The sequence below is a fragment of the Spermophilus citellus genome (assembly GCF_964194105.1).
Source record: "Spermophilus citellus genome assembly, chromosome: 4".
NCBI classification, from domain to species: domain Eukaryota; kingdom Metazoa; phylum Chordata; class Mammalia; order Rodentia; family Sciuridae; genus Spermophilus; species Spermophilus citellus.
In genome coordinates, this window is record NC_138185.1 from 213,609,226 (window position 1) to 213,624,631 (window position 15,406).

At 47.4% G+C, this 15,406-nt stretch overlaps 1 protein-coding gene across 4 annotated transcripts in view; it reads left to right on the forward strand.

The window, feature by feature from the left end:
• TDP1 (tyrosyl-DNA phosphodiesterase 1) overlaps window positions 1–13,067 on the forward strand; it is a 76,507-nt gene extending 63,440 nt beyond the window's left edge. For all 4 annotated transcript variants that reach the window (XM_081290653.1, XM_081290656.1, XM_081290654.1 and 1 more), the window contains 2 exons: window positions 7,800–7,908; window positions 12,741–13,067. In XM_081290653.1, the coding sequence (XP_081146779.1) occupies window positions 7,800–7,908; window positions 12,741–12,814 (183 nt within the window). In that variant the 3' untranslated portion in view covers window positions 12,815–13,067. The remainder of the gene's footprint in view (window positions 1–7,799; window positions 7,909–12,740) is intronic.
• Window positions 13,068–15,406: the final 2,339 nt, after the last annotated feature.

The window sequence follows — 15,406 nt, forward strand, 5'->3', positions numbered from 1 at the left end:
GGAGTCTCTTAGCAAACAGTTCTTAGTTGATGTTCCTGGAGTTCGTACTGCCCTGTTCTGAGCAACTTGAGCAGAAGAAATCTGCCAAAGAGTGTCTGTGGAAACTGTGAACAGTGGGTATGGTATATAGTAAGGGCTTCAACACAGCCACAAACTGCTGGGAGGAGAGCGCAGTGCGGAGAGCGCACTGCAGCCGCTCTCACTCTCTCCCCACCCAGCCCATTGCAGTGCAGCTGCCAGTCCCCATTGGTTAGATAAACGTCTTGAAGATTTCTGTATTATCATAACCTTAGGATGTTCCCTGACAAGAATGCAATTTGTTGCAAAATAATGGGGGTGCGTTGTTTTTTGAAGCTTTCCCTCTTTGGTACTAAAAAGACATCATCCTGTTTTTTCCTCCCTCCCTCCTTCTTCACGGTACTTAGAATATAACCCAGTGCCTCAAACATGCTAGGCAAGTGCTCTACCACTGAGCTATACCCCAACCCTTTTTCTTTTATGTGGTGCTGAGGATTGAACCCAGTGCCTCACACATACTAGGCAAGTGCTCTACCACTGAGCCACAACTGCAGCCCGCAATCTTTTTTCTTTTAAAATAGGGTCTCACTAAGTTGCTGAGACTGGCCTGGAACTTGACAACCCTCCTGCACCAGCCCCTCAAGTTGCTGGGATTACAGGTGTGCACCACCGCGCCCGGCTGGCACATGCCTTTTATGCTTTTAGTTACATGCTTCCAAAGAGACTTAGAGCTCTGCAGTCACCCTCCTGCCTGGGCCTCATCTCTGGAGATCAGCCTTTCTTTGTGCCTCCCAAACAGAGCTCCATGTCCACACCACCCACATTTCTGAATTATCAGTACCCAGAATGCTCTTTTGTCCTTCACTAGTTTGCCACCTCGATCACTGTGACCTGAGGCCAGTGTTGCAAATAGGAAAGACACAGTGTCAAACAGCAGAGGCAGTCACCTTCAGGGACCCTGGCGATGCCCTACTTTCCTGCAGCTGTGATAAGGACCTATAACTCAGCAGCCAAGTGGCAATGCTCCTTACAACTGAAAAAACTCCCATTTTTTCCTGCTTCTTTTAAATGAATGAATCCATAAAGGCATCCTCTCAAGATTGACCTCACTTGCAGTTAGAGCATCAGTAGCTGTCCCTTAAGACTCAGAGAATAATGTCAGGTACGTTTGACCTTGTACGTCCAGCACTTAGAGATGCTTGGTTCGCAGTAAGTTCCTAATTAGAGCTTGTCAATATAAGTCAAAGACCTAATTCTTCTGAGGTCTAATTTCAATTTATCAGTTCTATAGTGTTTTCTGAATTGACTCTGTACTTTAGAGGTGTATTTAATTTTTAAATTAGACTAACACTTTGGGCCTGAAAATCTCTATTATAGGAAAGATCCATTTATGTCAAAGATCGGCGACAGAGTTCGAGATCCATAGGCGTCTGTGTGTGTTGGGAGGTGCCTGCATTCCTCCTAGAACGCTGCTCCCTTTGGTGTGTGTCAACCGTATGCTTTGTCAGGCCCTGGACCTGTGCCTGCCTCACACGCTGTGACCGGAGCTCCGTTCTTACAGCTGTGGCTCTGGCTTCCAGGGTCTCCCGGGAGTCCACAGCTGGGAAGCCTCGTTTCACGTGAGGCTTCTTGGTAGCCTCCTACATTCCCCCCAGCTAACAAAACCAGCTTCTTCCCTATCCATTCTCTTGCCACATCCTGTCCCATCCACCTGTTGAGAATTCCTCCCGTTTCCTCACTGCTACTGTCTGCTTCAGGGCCAAGTTTCTGTCCTCGGGTCCAGGTCTGTCCCCAGATGCAGGTGGATTCCTTTGCCCTTCAATCTTGTGTGGCTCCCCTTGGCCCACAAGATGGCGTCCAGATTCCAGACATCATGGTCCACTGACCACTGGAACAGCATGCTTCTTCTCCATCCCTGTCCCTCTTGCTCTCTGACACCAGTCTTGTAGGCATGGAACAGCACCCCTTAGTAACTGATCCTGGGCGCCCGCTCTTTGCCTCAGCTGGAGACGCTGAAATAACCTGGAAAGAAACAGAATACAGATGAACACGTGGAGAGGCCCCAAGAACCAAGCAAAGGACTCCCTGAGCATACAGTCCTAAGATTTAGGGAGCTCAGATCTCTAGGATCCAGAGTGACAGAGGAGAAAGGACTTGGAAGTGAGGCAGGGCAGGGCCTGTTCTCAGCAGCACCATGGGACAGTAGGATGGCTGCCTCAGGATCTTGTGAGAGTGAAGAGCTAGAGCCTTCGCGAGGTCAGAGAGGCCATGGTTGATGCGATGCCCTTGACTGGTCCTCCTTGTCCAGCCCCCCGCCCCCAGCCAGCAGGTGTGCCCTCCTCAGGGAGCTCGCCCCCACCCTGAGCCAGGAGTGCCCACGGTGAGCGGGGGCTGGCTCCTGCCGCTCAGGAGGGCGCGGCCTGTCCTTCCTGTGACTAGCTTCCCTGCCAGTTGGTCCATCCTGAGTAGTGTGCTCCTTCTGGAGCGTTCAGCTGGGTCACCACCTTACCCAGGGAAGTCCTGAGGCCCTGAGTAGCTAACAGGACAAACCGTCTGTGACTGCGGTCTGAGCGGGCCACTCGCTCTTCATGGGAGAGCAGTGGTCCCGGCAGCGATGAGCACTTGCACCCCTCTGCTGAAGGGAGCAGCCACAGTCCCTCACATGTGACGTGTGTGCACCTCTCACCTGGCAGTTTATGACCGTGATCTCCAGGGCCTTGTCAGTATCCCGGCCTGGGAGGGCGTTGTGTAAACTGCCATGTGATGCGGCTGTGATAGCTCAATAGTGACAATTAGAGACAGCTCCACACTGCTTAATAACCAGCCTGAAGGGAAAAGTGGTACCTTTTTTATTTTCACATAATACCCTAGAATTTGGATCATAAATGGCATTCAGGAGGAAAGCATATCAGCTCCTGTCAGACGAGGATGGTTCAAACCCCCTTCTGAGGTCAAACGCCACTGACAGAGGCCTGGGTCCAGGCCACGCAGAATCAGCATTGCCCTGACCCAGTTGAAAACAGCAAGCTAGGAGCCAAGAAGAGGGGAGTCGTTTTATTTTTTAAACCCGAGACTCCATGAACGTATTAAATAATCACTAAATTGGCATCAGCCTCTGGCCTCTGGTACCAGGATTTCCAGGGGATGGCTCATCCTAAAGCGCCCTGCGTGACATGGACCCTTGGACTTCCATGGGGTTCTTTCCTTGTCATGGTGCCCGGTGGTGGGTATGAGACCATCTCTCTGCTTAGTCAGAGGAACACAGGACCAAGCCTGAGAAGGACAGCATTCCACATCTGGCCTTGCCACTGTTGCTGGCTGTGTGACCTTGATTGACTGTTCAACCTCTTTCCTTCTCTGAGAAATAGGACCATTTGCATTACTAATCACACCTTGAATATACATAGGATTCTGCTGGTTTATTTTCTGGAATACTTACCATGTGCTAGTCATTGTTCTAAATAATTTACACATCTTCACAGTAGCATTGTAAATCAGATGCTATTGTCTTCATTTAATAAACAAGGAAACCAAGGCCCAGAAAGGTTAAGTAACTTGCCTAGAGGCACACAGCAAATAACTGATCTGCAAAGTAAGAGATTATCGTTTCCTGAGATCCAGAAAATGTCAAAGGTATGCCCTGCCAGTGGGAACAACTGAAAGGAGAAAAGGAGCAGGCTGTGGTGGTCTTTGGATTAGCAGGACTCAAATCCTCCAGTAGCCCTTGGTCTCCTGGCCCCTTCCTCTTTTGCTCCACCCTCACAGTCCCTGATTTGGGGTTTTGGGGTTTTGGTTTGGTTTGGTTTTTCTTCCAGTCTCTCAGATTTGTTCCTTTCTGCCTCCACCGTCCACTCTCATCCCGTCCCCTGTGTAGCCGTCACCATCCTCTGTCTGTTTCCTGTTCACATTGCAGTAACTTGTTGTCCTCTCTCTTGGATCCCTCGCACAGTCGTCCTCCCTGACCCCGGGAGCAGGGCGCCTCTCCAGAGCCTTTGCGGTTCCTCTCCTGTTGCCGTGGAGGCCGCGCGCTTCCCAGGGCCCCGTGGCGCCTGTGTAGTGGTTGATCAGCTCAAATGTGAGCACGGAGGCTGGCGGGGGAGGCTTGTCCAGTGCTGGGGCCACAGCTTTGGGTTCTGACGTCCTCCACTGATGGACTTGAGAGCCCCCAGCAGTCGGGCTAGGCCTTGCCAAGCAGCTCCCAGAGCCAGGTCTTTCCCAGCTTGGCTACCTGCCCATCCCGAGTCACTCCAGCCAGGGAGCGAGCCCATGTGACAGGGCAGACCACAGATGTCTCCACTGCCAGTCATTCAAAACACTGTCCGGTCTGGCACCCAGTGCCCTCCGTGTGACCTTCCCCCATACACACCCCACTCAGCACCCAGAGGCTCGCTGTGCTCTGCCCTCGATCATGCTGCTCTGTCCCCAGGTTCCTTTGCCACCTGCCTCTCACCAGCATGGCTGTCTTTCAAAGTGCAGCTAAAATATTCTTCTCTACAAAGACTTCCCGTCTCCTGCCACTGAAGATAAGCCGTCCCTTCGGTGCCTGGTGTCGGCGCCGGGCGGGCTTCTCCTGCGGCCTTGCTTGCGTCTTGACTTGGCATCTTCACCAGCGCTGCTTCCGCACTTTACCACAGTCCTCACCACACAGAGCTCTCCCTCGAGCTCGCATTTGCTCCCTCACAGAAGCGCATAAAGCAGGCAGGGAAGGCTCTTCACTCCTGGGTCTGCAGCTCAGGATTTCTTGTGCACCTACTATGCCCCGGGATGTGCCTGGGCACTAGAGTTAGAAGCAATAACACAGTGACCACCAGAAGCTTTGCTCTCTGGGTTTCACAAGAACAGCCCCACTGTCCCTCCCACCAGCCATCTGAGTTCCTAGAGCACGCCATGCTCTTGGTCACCTCTGGGCCTGGGAGGTGCTGTTCCTCTCTGAAACATTTTCCTTTCCACTCCCGCTTCCAAACCCTGCTCCTCTTTTAGGGTTTGACCACAGTGCCACCTTTTTCAGGGAGGCTTTCACTGACCACCCCCTCCCCCAAAATCTACAACAGCCATGCTGGTCTCTGAAGGTGCTCTCTGGCTGTTCTTGGTGGCACTTACCACGGTTGTAGGTATACTTTTCACAGATGTATTTGTCTAATGTCTCCTCCCAGCTATGCAGTCGATGAGGCAAGAGATGGTGACTCCGGTACACTTGGGGCCTGGCACATGCCTGGCCCTGGGAGGCTTTGTCAGCCCCTTGACCTCTGTATCCTAGTCTGGAGGGATGCCGACAGGGTCTCCAAGGCAAGGTCCAAGCCAAGCCCAAAGGAACTTGAGTTTACAAATCAGGAACTGGCCATTCTAGTCACTGAAGTTCCAAGTTCCCCCTGGGACAAAAGATTATGGTTCATATGGGGTCATGTGCGACCCAGAGAAGGGGGACTCTGGGGAGCACAGAGGAGCAGACCAAGAAGCACAGCTTATGGGCTGTCTCATGGCACCCCAGGATCTTCTAGGGTGGGGATTTAGCATGATAATCAGCATGGACATGCGCTCTCTATTCCTGTTTAAATGGATGAGGTTAGAGTCGGCATCTATCCTGTTGGGCCTGTGTTTGTTAGGGTAAGCACATAAACCCACACAGAGGGTTGATGAAGCAGCAGTTACAAAATCACAAGAAATAGGTGTGATGACCTTAGGCTCTTGGGGCTCCTTCATCTTCTATTTGTTGAATGAATGAACAAATTCATGAATGAAAGCATCCGCCATTCACACAGCTTAGCAAGTGCCAAAGCAAAGGCTGAAACCCACATTGTCTGAAGCCAAGGTCAGAGTGACACTTTTTGTGTCCTCACTGTGTCTAGGACCAGTCTCCCCATGATCACAGGGACTGAGAACCTGGTCCTTACTCTTTTTATGGTGAGTGCTGTTGAGTATGTGGGTATTTAGGCTATGAAGGGCAACCTGTGTTTGGACGCTGGAAGGTGGGAATGAGAGACAGGCAAACTAGCGAGCAGAGTTCCAGGGTGATCCAGGAGGGCCCAGAAGATACCCAGGTGGAGACTCTTAGCCTCTGGGACAGGATTCCTCTGTGTTTCTCCTTTGCTAGCAAAGCAATAAACCTTTTTCCTTTTTCTCAAAATTATGTCCTCCTTATTGTATTGGCACTGGGGACAAGGACTGAGCTTTCAGTAACAAATTTGGCGCCCCAGATGGGACCCAAGAGCAGCCCCAGCTCCAACTTTCTTGGACAGGCCTGGCTCTCCGAGGAACCCTGTCCATGCTGAGGTTACCAGGTGCTGGAGAACTCGCTGAGCGCCAACTGCTGGAGAGTTAGGAGATCAGGGAGTTTGCCTCCAGTTGAACCAGAGAAGCTGTTCCTGCAAGTACAGGGAGGGACCGAGGGACTGTCCCAGCAGCTGCCAAAGCTCTTTTTGCTTCGGGGAGCTCCCCCTTTCTCTCTCTGAATGATACAGTTTGCCCCATTGTGATCCACCTTGAGCAAAAGGAAACTGAACTCAGGAAGGTGGCAACACCCTTGGCCATCTGCATGATCCCTACCCTTTGTATGCCTTGTCCAGTCACCTGCCATCTGCCACTGTGGACCTCTGGACTGCTCTGGTACTGAATGCCCTTAGCTGTCACGCCACCCCCCCATCCAAGGTAGAAAACAAGGACTTTGGGCCACTTCCCCCAACTCTGCCCTCTTTCAGCAGGAAGCAGCTTGGAGATGTTGTCGCCCATTTTCCCACAGAAATGGAATGTGGAAATCAACTGTGCGGAAACTAACAAGGGTCCACTTTATGCTTTGAATATAGCCCTCGCTTCTCTGCCACTGCAACTTATTTTTTAAATAGACATGTTTCTATCTCTTCTTCTCTCTCTGCTCCTCCGAAGAAATGAAGGAATCCAGACTTCAGGAATAGCACCAGAAGATTTCACAAATGACTGTCTCCCAAATTCACAAGGGAATTATGACTCCAACAGAGAACACATGGAATGTAGCCTTTGAATCACCTCCTTTAAAAGCCCCCTGTTTCTGCTGACGGGCAGAATCACAGCCTCTGGGACAGGAGTTCCCTGTGTTTCTCCTTTGCTAGCAAAGCAATAAGCCTTCTTTTTTAAAAAAGCCCGTGTATGGGGCCCAGAGGACAGCACTGATGTCTTAGTCAGAGAAGGACAGGGTGTGCGCATATCAGCCTGGAGAGAGCCTTCACCTCCACCTGACTCACACCTAAGACTGATACCTTGTTCCGCAGTTCTTGGAATAAACTTTCCATTGAGATAGATCATGAAGAATTTCCATTTTTCTATTCCTATCCTATTAACTTGAGCACTTCCATTATACATGAAAACAACTTTTAACTTTTTCTTTCTCAGGACAGGCTGCCTGTTACTATAGCAATATTGAAAACATTTGAGGTATTTTTATACAATGAGTTCTAAAACTCCCTGCCAACTGTACATGGTGTTTAGTAGAAATGGGCTATAATATCCAAAATTGTTTCTCTTGTTTCTCTGTATCCTTTGTTAAACTCTTGCAAGCTTTTAATTTAATTCTTAAAATGTTAAATCTTATTTTCAGGGAAGAAAATAATTGGGAGGAGTTGTTAAATATATTTGCCTATCAAACATTGAAAATAGCTCTGAAGTCATTTGAATTTTGTTGTAAATGTCATAAAGATATGATTGCTTCTTGGGATCTTCCAGGTTCTTTATTTGTTTCAGTTTGGTTTTAGTTTTCTTGTTTTCTTTTGGGAAATGGCGTACAATCATAGATTCCCTCCATGTGTTTGCAGGGCCTGGACAGCTTCAAAGTGAAACAGAAATTCTTCTCTGGCAGCCGGGAGGCAACAGACTTTTTTCCAGTGCCCTATGATCTGCCCCCAGAACCATACGGAAGTAAAGGTGAGACAGCTGGGCAGGTGTATCATAGTAGAAACAGAGCCAGGCAGACACTATTGGTCCCTCAATGAAACCTGGTTCCTGGAACCCTCTGGAAGCTTAGGTTTACAGAGGCCCCTTTACTGCCCTGTGATCATTGGAGCCACAGTTCTCAAACTGTTTGGCCTTAGAACCCCTTTGTATTCTCATGAGTTTTGAGATTCATGGAAATCATTTATTTATATGGGATTTTGTATCTATTTCTGTTTACTGTATTAGGAATTTAAATAGGAACCTACAAATATTTATTCTTTAGTTTTAAAATAATAAACATATTTGTATGATCATTTCCAAAATTAAAAGACAAAATCAGCAAGCAAAGTGGCATAGTTTAGTGGTTTTGCAGCCTCTTTGTGTTACAGCTAGAAGCCAGCTCCATTTCCACAGCTGCTCTGGGCTGTTGTGCAGTCACGTCAGTCGGCCTCTGCACATTTGTGGGCTCATGACAGCAAGAACCACATGCTGGCTTCATGCATCATGAAGATAATTTCTTATTTCAGAACCTCCCACCCCTCAAAGGGAGGTCCCCAGGCCACACTTGAAAACTGCTACACCAGACTGTGACTTTCCTGAGGGCAGTGACCAAGTGTGTTTCACAATAGAAAGGCCATTGGCATATCCACAGCAGGCTCAGAAGTCCTCAGCCAGCCAGCAGGCTTGGTGCACCTTCTATGTCTGCCCTGGGTGGACCCAGCCTTACAGGCTGTCCGGCCACTTCTGTCGGTCCTGAAAACCTCTGTGCTTAACACAGTGTCCAACCCAGAGCTAGTAGCCAATAAACAGTAGTCACCTTTAATATAATTGTTCTTACTGTAATATCAAGTTCTGTTCCCAGCACATGGGAGAAGTGATTTGGTGTGACTCCCCACTTTCCCTTGGGGAGCAATGATTTTTTTTAATGTCTAAGGCTTGCCTGTGTCGGTCCCCTCCCCTTCTGGATTTCTCTAAACTTCAGGTTCCTTTTCCATAGTTTTTTTAACCCAAGGTCTCCTGAATAAACATAAATAAGGTGACGGCTTGAAGGATTCTGACTTGGGTCTTGTTCCCCAACCCAGACCCTGTCTGGACTCCCCCACTTCCTTTAGTCCTGATCTCCAAAGGAAAAGGAAAGCGAGTGTGGAAGCCATAGAAAGTCTTAAAAAAACGCCCTCACAAACCTTCCCCTCCAACAGAAAAAGCATTCCCCAGAACCCAGAAGCTGACCACAGGATGATAAATCTCTGGTTTGCCCAGCAGGCAGAATGCTTTGCAATGTGTCACTGTCTTTTTTATTTCTTAGGCATTTTCTTTAAAGATACATACAATAGAAAGTAGAGCATTTTATTTTATGTCAGTGCTATTTTATCTCTTACACTGTGTTAGTAGCTTGTAGAATAATACCAGGAATTCAGTCACCACCACTTCAAAAACAGCCTGCATTCAAGGAGCCATGTAGACTAAAGAACAGCATTTTACCAAGATGTAGAAAAGCGAGTGGTTAAGAACATTTCAAAAGCATTTCACTTTAAAAAGTGATTTTCAAACTATTATGACACATACAGGGTCTTGTTCGGGTCTTCTTAAAATCAAAACATGATTCAAAAAGCTTAGCAAAGACATCTACTGCTGCATAGTCCCGCCAGATATCTTGAAACCAAGAAAATGATCAAATGAAGTAAAGCAGAACCTAAGACCCAGCTACTGAGGTCCCTTGCTTTCTGCAGGAGCTTCTATTCATTTGTTCTCTCATGGGTGCATAGTGAGCACCTACTGTGTGCCGACAGTCTGGGATGAATCAGTGAACCAGTTAGGCATGAGGTCTCACCCTTATCATCTCCTGAAGTTATATGTAACTCCAAACCCATTTTGCCAATGGGACTTAGTATTTTATTGAGATGACTTCTTATGAAGCAAAATCACCAGTTTTTTAAATTAATACAAATTGGTTCCATTATGTCCCATGTGCTGTGACCCTGAGCCTGAGGAGAAAGTGAAACAGATCAGTCCCCCACCTCTCCTGAGCTCCATTCCGTGGGCCACTGCTGTGTGTTCTTTCACTGATACTCTGCATTATCATATATGTTACTGAGAAAGTAAAATGAGGACAGCCTGCCTGAACCTAAACAATAAGTGCATGTCCCACTTAAGAAGTAACTGAACATACAAAGCTTCAAAGGTGTTAGTTACATTTTGTTTGTGAATAGGTTATTGTATTTTCATTATTTGTTTTTTATTTATTTATTTATTTTTATTTTGTACTTGGGATTGAACCCAGGGCGCTTTACCATGGAGCTCCATACCTAGCCCTTTTTATTTTTTGAGACAGGGTCTTGCTAAATTGCTAAGGCTAGTCTCAAACTTTGTGATCTTCCTTCATGAGTCTCCCTAGTCCCCAGGATTATAGGCATGTGCCACCATGCCCAGCATTATTTGTTTTTAGAATATACCTGGCATATATATATGTGTGTATGTATGTGTATAAATATATTAAAATAATAAGTGTATATAATTTTTTCTTTTACTGTTGTAATGTTTTTAATGCATGATAGTTATACATAATAGTGGAATTCATTTCTTTCACATTTTTTACAAAAATGCAGATATACAGAAAAGTTGCAAGAGTACAAACATTTTGTCACATTTGCATTCTTTCTCATACTTTACATTTTTCTGATCCATTTGAGTGTTGCAGACATGATAGCCCTTTTTCCCTAAATACTTCAGTGTGTATTCCTAAAAATAAAGTCATTTTCTTACATGACCACTTTACATTTATCAAGATTGGAAAGGTCCGTGGCATCTAGCAGCTCTGAACAAATATCACATGCACATGCATGAATATGCATGTAATATTTGCATATTAGGTTACAAGCCCATTTGTTCTCTTAAGGAACAATTTGAAAGGATTACTTAAAAGGGGCTTTTTCTAAGCCAGTGATTGTTAGTACTGATAGTGTAAAAGAGACGAGGGTCACAGCCACCCTCTTCTCCCCATAGCCATATGTCTAGCTTTCCCTCCAGGTTTTGGGGGGGACCTGTCAGTGAGTGTGGAAATCGTTGCCCACAGCCCACAGGGGCAGACACATTGAAAAATCAGAACTGCAAGAGATATGCCAGATGGTGATCTCTGGGTCCTTGCCTGGTCCTCACTGACTAATTGAGGGGGAAAGGAGTAAATACAGTGGTCTTGATATCACTGGCTGGTTAGTAAATGTCTGCTTCTGAGATCCTGTATTACTGTGAAGAATCTCTCCAATAGCTGCTCATCTAGCAAGAAACAGGGTGTCTGCTACCTTGGGAATGAAGTTGATACTACCCCACTGAGCAATATATAGAAGAGGGGTATAGAGTAGGAGTCCAGGCCCAGAAGATGCTGTTTGCAGTAGAGAGAGCCTAGGCTGGGGTAAAGATGGGGGAGTCAAGCCCAAGTCCATGGCCAAGTTGCTCAACCTTTAATGAAACAAATATGTCAAATGGAAAAGGCTGCCTTTCTCTAACAAGCTTGGTAAAGTTAACAAAAAAGGGATTGGTTTCATGCTTTCAAACCATCTCAAGGCCAAAGATAAGCAATAATGTTCTGATAATTTGTTGCCATCTTCAGATTTCTTGCCTGCGCATCCTGCTGGGTGCTGCTATGTGCACAATTGCTCTAAGATTATTCAACAGGAACAGCAAGGCTGCTGCAAGGAGAGGCTGGCAGAACCACTGTTTCCATGCTGTTTCTGAGAAGGGAAAGGGTCCCTAGCAGGAGAGTTTGCAGAGCCAAGATGCTGCTTTAACGTGGCATCCTTCTTAGACCTGCAGTGAGCTCTCCAGCCCTGAAAAGTTTTTCTGTTAGTAATACTTGTCGAGACAATGAGACGGGATTTATTTTTAATCCTTGTGATGTATTTAGACCTTACCCATATTCTTATGGTTCTTTTGAATCGTTTAGCTCTCAAAGGAACTATGTGTGGTAAAGATGATACTCTGAAGTGTTTTCAGTTTCTAAAATATCTGTTAAAAGGGAGAAAGAACAGTTTGCATTTATTGAGCACCTTCAACATGACTGAAACTTTACACATGCTCTCTTCACACTAATCCCTGGTGGTTGCTAATGTACTTGCCATTTCAGGGGAGAAACCTAAGGCTAAAACCCAGATGCCTTCACTAAGGGCTGAGAGGGAGGGAGGTGGGATTTGAACCTGGGTCCTGGGTGTTCCTTCCAGTGTTCATACCCACACCTGTTGCTTTTTCTCACATTGGTCTGCAGTCAGTCAGTCAGAAGTCTTCATGTCTCATTGATTATTAACATTTAATAAGAAAGCAAAAGCATTTCACAGTCAGGACTCTGGTCCTCTGGGGCCCGCTGAGAGCAGCAGTGTGGCCTGGGCTGCGCCAGCTCTTGCTTCCTGCAGCACCCTAAGGAGGAGAGGCGCAGCTGCCTGAGGTGGCCCCTGCTGTGTGCCAGACACCACGTCTTACTTGCTATCTGGAATCATCTCATTTGTCTTATGACAGCACCGTGGTGTGGGTACAGATAAGGAAACTGGGGTTCAGACTGGCAAAATAATTTGCTAGTGTGGCAAGGCGAGGTGGCAGGCCAGGATTCATCCTTGGGTGCTACTCACCTCCCTTCCCATGCTCAGCTGACCCTGTGCCTTAACATGAACCTTTACGAAAACCACTGTCTGAACGGGGTATCCTCCAGTTGATTCAAAGACATTCTTCACAGGTTGGAGACCTGAGCACACAGTGATTTTACCCTATCAGGTGAGTGAATTTTCTGTGATCCTGTTCAAATAAATATTCTGTAATGTTTTGGTATTTTTTCCCAGATCGGCCATGGATTTGGAACATTCCTTATATCAAAGCACCAGATACACACGGGAACATGTGGGTGCCCTCCTGAGAATCTTAAAGCACTGTGAAATTGAGCATAAGATGTTGAGCCCCAAACCTTGGATATTCTTGTTCGTTCTGGATGTTCATTTCCCTTAAAATCTGACTTGCATCCCTGCAAAACTCATGAAGGTTGCTCTTGTGAACTTGGATGTTGGTTATACTTTTAATGTTTATTGTCAGCATTCTCACTTTAAAAAAAAGTGTTATTTTCTTATTTCACTTTTATATGTTTTGGAAAGAAAGCTATTAAACTTCACATGTTAAAAATATGTATGTATGCCGATATGAAATTACCCCCCTACTGAAGAGGACTCAGCTCTCAAAAGTTGTGGCTTGACTGTGTTTTGTGATTCCACCCTCTCTCCATCTCCGAAGGTATCTTCAGCCAGCCTGGCTTTCCAGAGAAAGCAAGCCATCCATCACAGCCCCCTGTCTAGTCCAGATACACACTCTGCAGCTTTCCGTGGGTTTCATCCTTAGCTCCCCAAGCTTCTCATTGCCAGCGCCCTGCCTGCTGCCTCCCTGCTTATAGACAGGTCACACTGGTAAGCCATTTGCTTACCCTTTCCCAAGCTAGAAGGGTATCTCTTCCATCCCCAGAAATTTCCAAAGACAGCTCATAGGATCATACAGAAGCACATAGGTATCTTATTTAGAAGAAATACTACAAGGGGACTGACTTTGGTGCCGTCCGTTTACGTGTAAGGAAGCTAAGGCTGTGTCCGCTGGTCATACGGCTGGCTGGGGCCAGAACTGTGTCCTGCTTCTTGTGTGTCGGGATCTCCTGAGGCAATTTGGACTGTTTTATCCTGTTCAAGGCTGACTCCCCGCTGGTCACCAGCCTCTTCATCACATAGTTTAGGGAAAAATTAAATATTAGTTTTGGGGGAAAAAAAAGTCTAAATAGTCTTTCAAACTCTTTCTCAGAGGCCTAGGACTTTCCAAAGCTACCTTGAAAACTTGGGGTTGTGTGTGCTGAGCTAAAGCAGGAGGGTAGGAAGACGGACCCTTTGAGGGCCCTTCTCTCACAGAGATCTTCTGGTTTACAAACTGGAATTCTATAAAGGATATTATCTGGGACTTTTTTCTGCTAAAAAAAAAAAAAAAGCTATTGAATTGGTTAAGCAGTTCATTTCACGGGTAAGAAGACTAAGGCTTGTCTGAATCTACCCTCTGTATACTACAACATTCAAACCCTACACCAGATGAGCGCGCTGGGCATGGAGGAAATGGGGAGAGTCTGTGCTAGCAGCAGAAGCCATCATAGTGGAGGGCAGGCCCCAAGCTGGTACCCACCCGTCAGAACTATGGCAAAGAACCTGAGGTTTGGTGGCTTCATCCTCAAGGGGGGGTGGGGGGGTGGGCAGAAACTTGGGTGACTTCACTACCAGGGTCCAGGCAGTGCCAGTCTGCTGGGGAGCTGGATGCAGCCAGTCAGAATGGTGGCCATCCGCAGCTGGCCTTCATGGCCTTGTGGTCCACATAACAGTACAGGGAGGTGGACAGGCAGTCTGGGCCAGGCCAACTCACATCTCTGTGCTTCAGCCCTCGACTGTAAGACCAAGTCTGCAAGCCCACCCCCCCCCCCCCACGGAGGGTTACTTGAATCTTCCAGGAGATTGTGCAAAGTGCTTGCGCAGGACTGGAAGGGGCGAGGGGCAGCCCTGCCTCTGCTGTCATTCATTTCTCAGGACAGTCCTTGTCCCTAACATTCCTGTCTCTACTTATCACAGATTGGTCCCCTGACCACCCTCCAGCCCCAGGGGGACCCTGGATGCCACCTGGACAGGTCATGTAGATGAGGCTAGGTGGAGAACTTCAAGGGCCATGCAGGATCAAAGAGTCTACTCTTGGTGGGTGTCCAGCAGTCCTGTGGCCCTACCCATGAGCAGGGACTCGGGAGAGGCCAAGGCTAGGCTGGGCTGGGCTGAGCTGTGCTGAGCCGAGCTGGACCAGCCAGATAGGGCCAGCACCGCATGTTTTCTGGGCACAGTTGTAGCACACTTGGGAAATAATTCCCTGAGAATAGTCCCGAACATGTGGGACACAGAAGGTAAGAAGTTCAACCCATATGGTCCTCAATTTAACAGGACTGGCTAAACTACCTACAGTGCAGGGGAGAGTACTGCTGAACCAGGCTGCTAATGCTTTTGGGGAAATCGCACCTCTGGTCTCAGGCTGCGTCTCAGCAACTCCTCCTCCCCACCTGAGGCCACCCTCCCTGCCCCCGTCTGCATGAAGCAGCATGGCCCCTTCTGTGCCTTTCCCTGCATCTGTGTGACGTGCCAAGGCAGGAGGTACCTGGCTGAGCAAGGAGTTTTCCACATGGGGACTAAAGAAAGGAGGGCTTTGTGTCATGAAAAGGTGTTATCTTCTTCAACCTTCCCTGACATTCTTTTGTGAAGATAGACATGTAGTCTAAAGTGTTGAGATGTCCACAGCAAATGACAAATTCCAACAGCAGACTCAATGCTTGAGCACTGCAAAGACCCAAACACACTGAATGAGAGAATGGCCAAGCATGACACCTGGCAATCCACAGGAACTCACATGCCATTTTGGCAGGAGGATTTCATGTCCCCTGTTTCCCAGGGGTCCT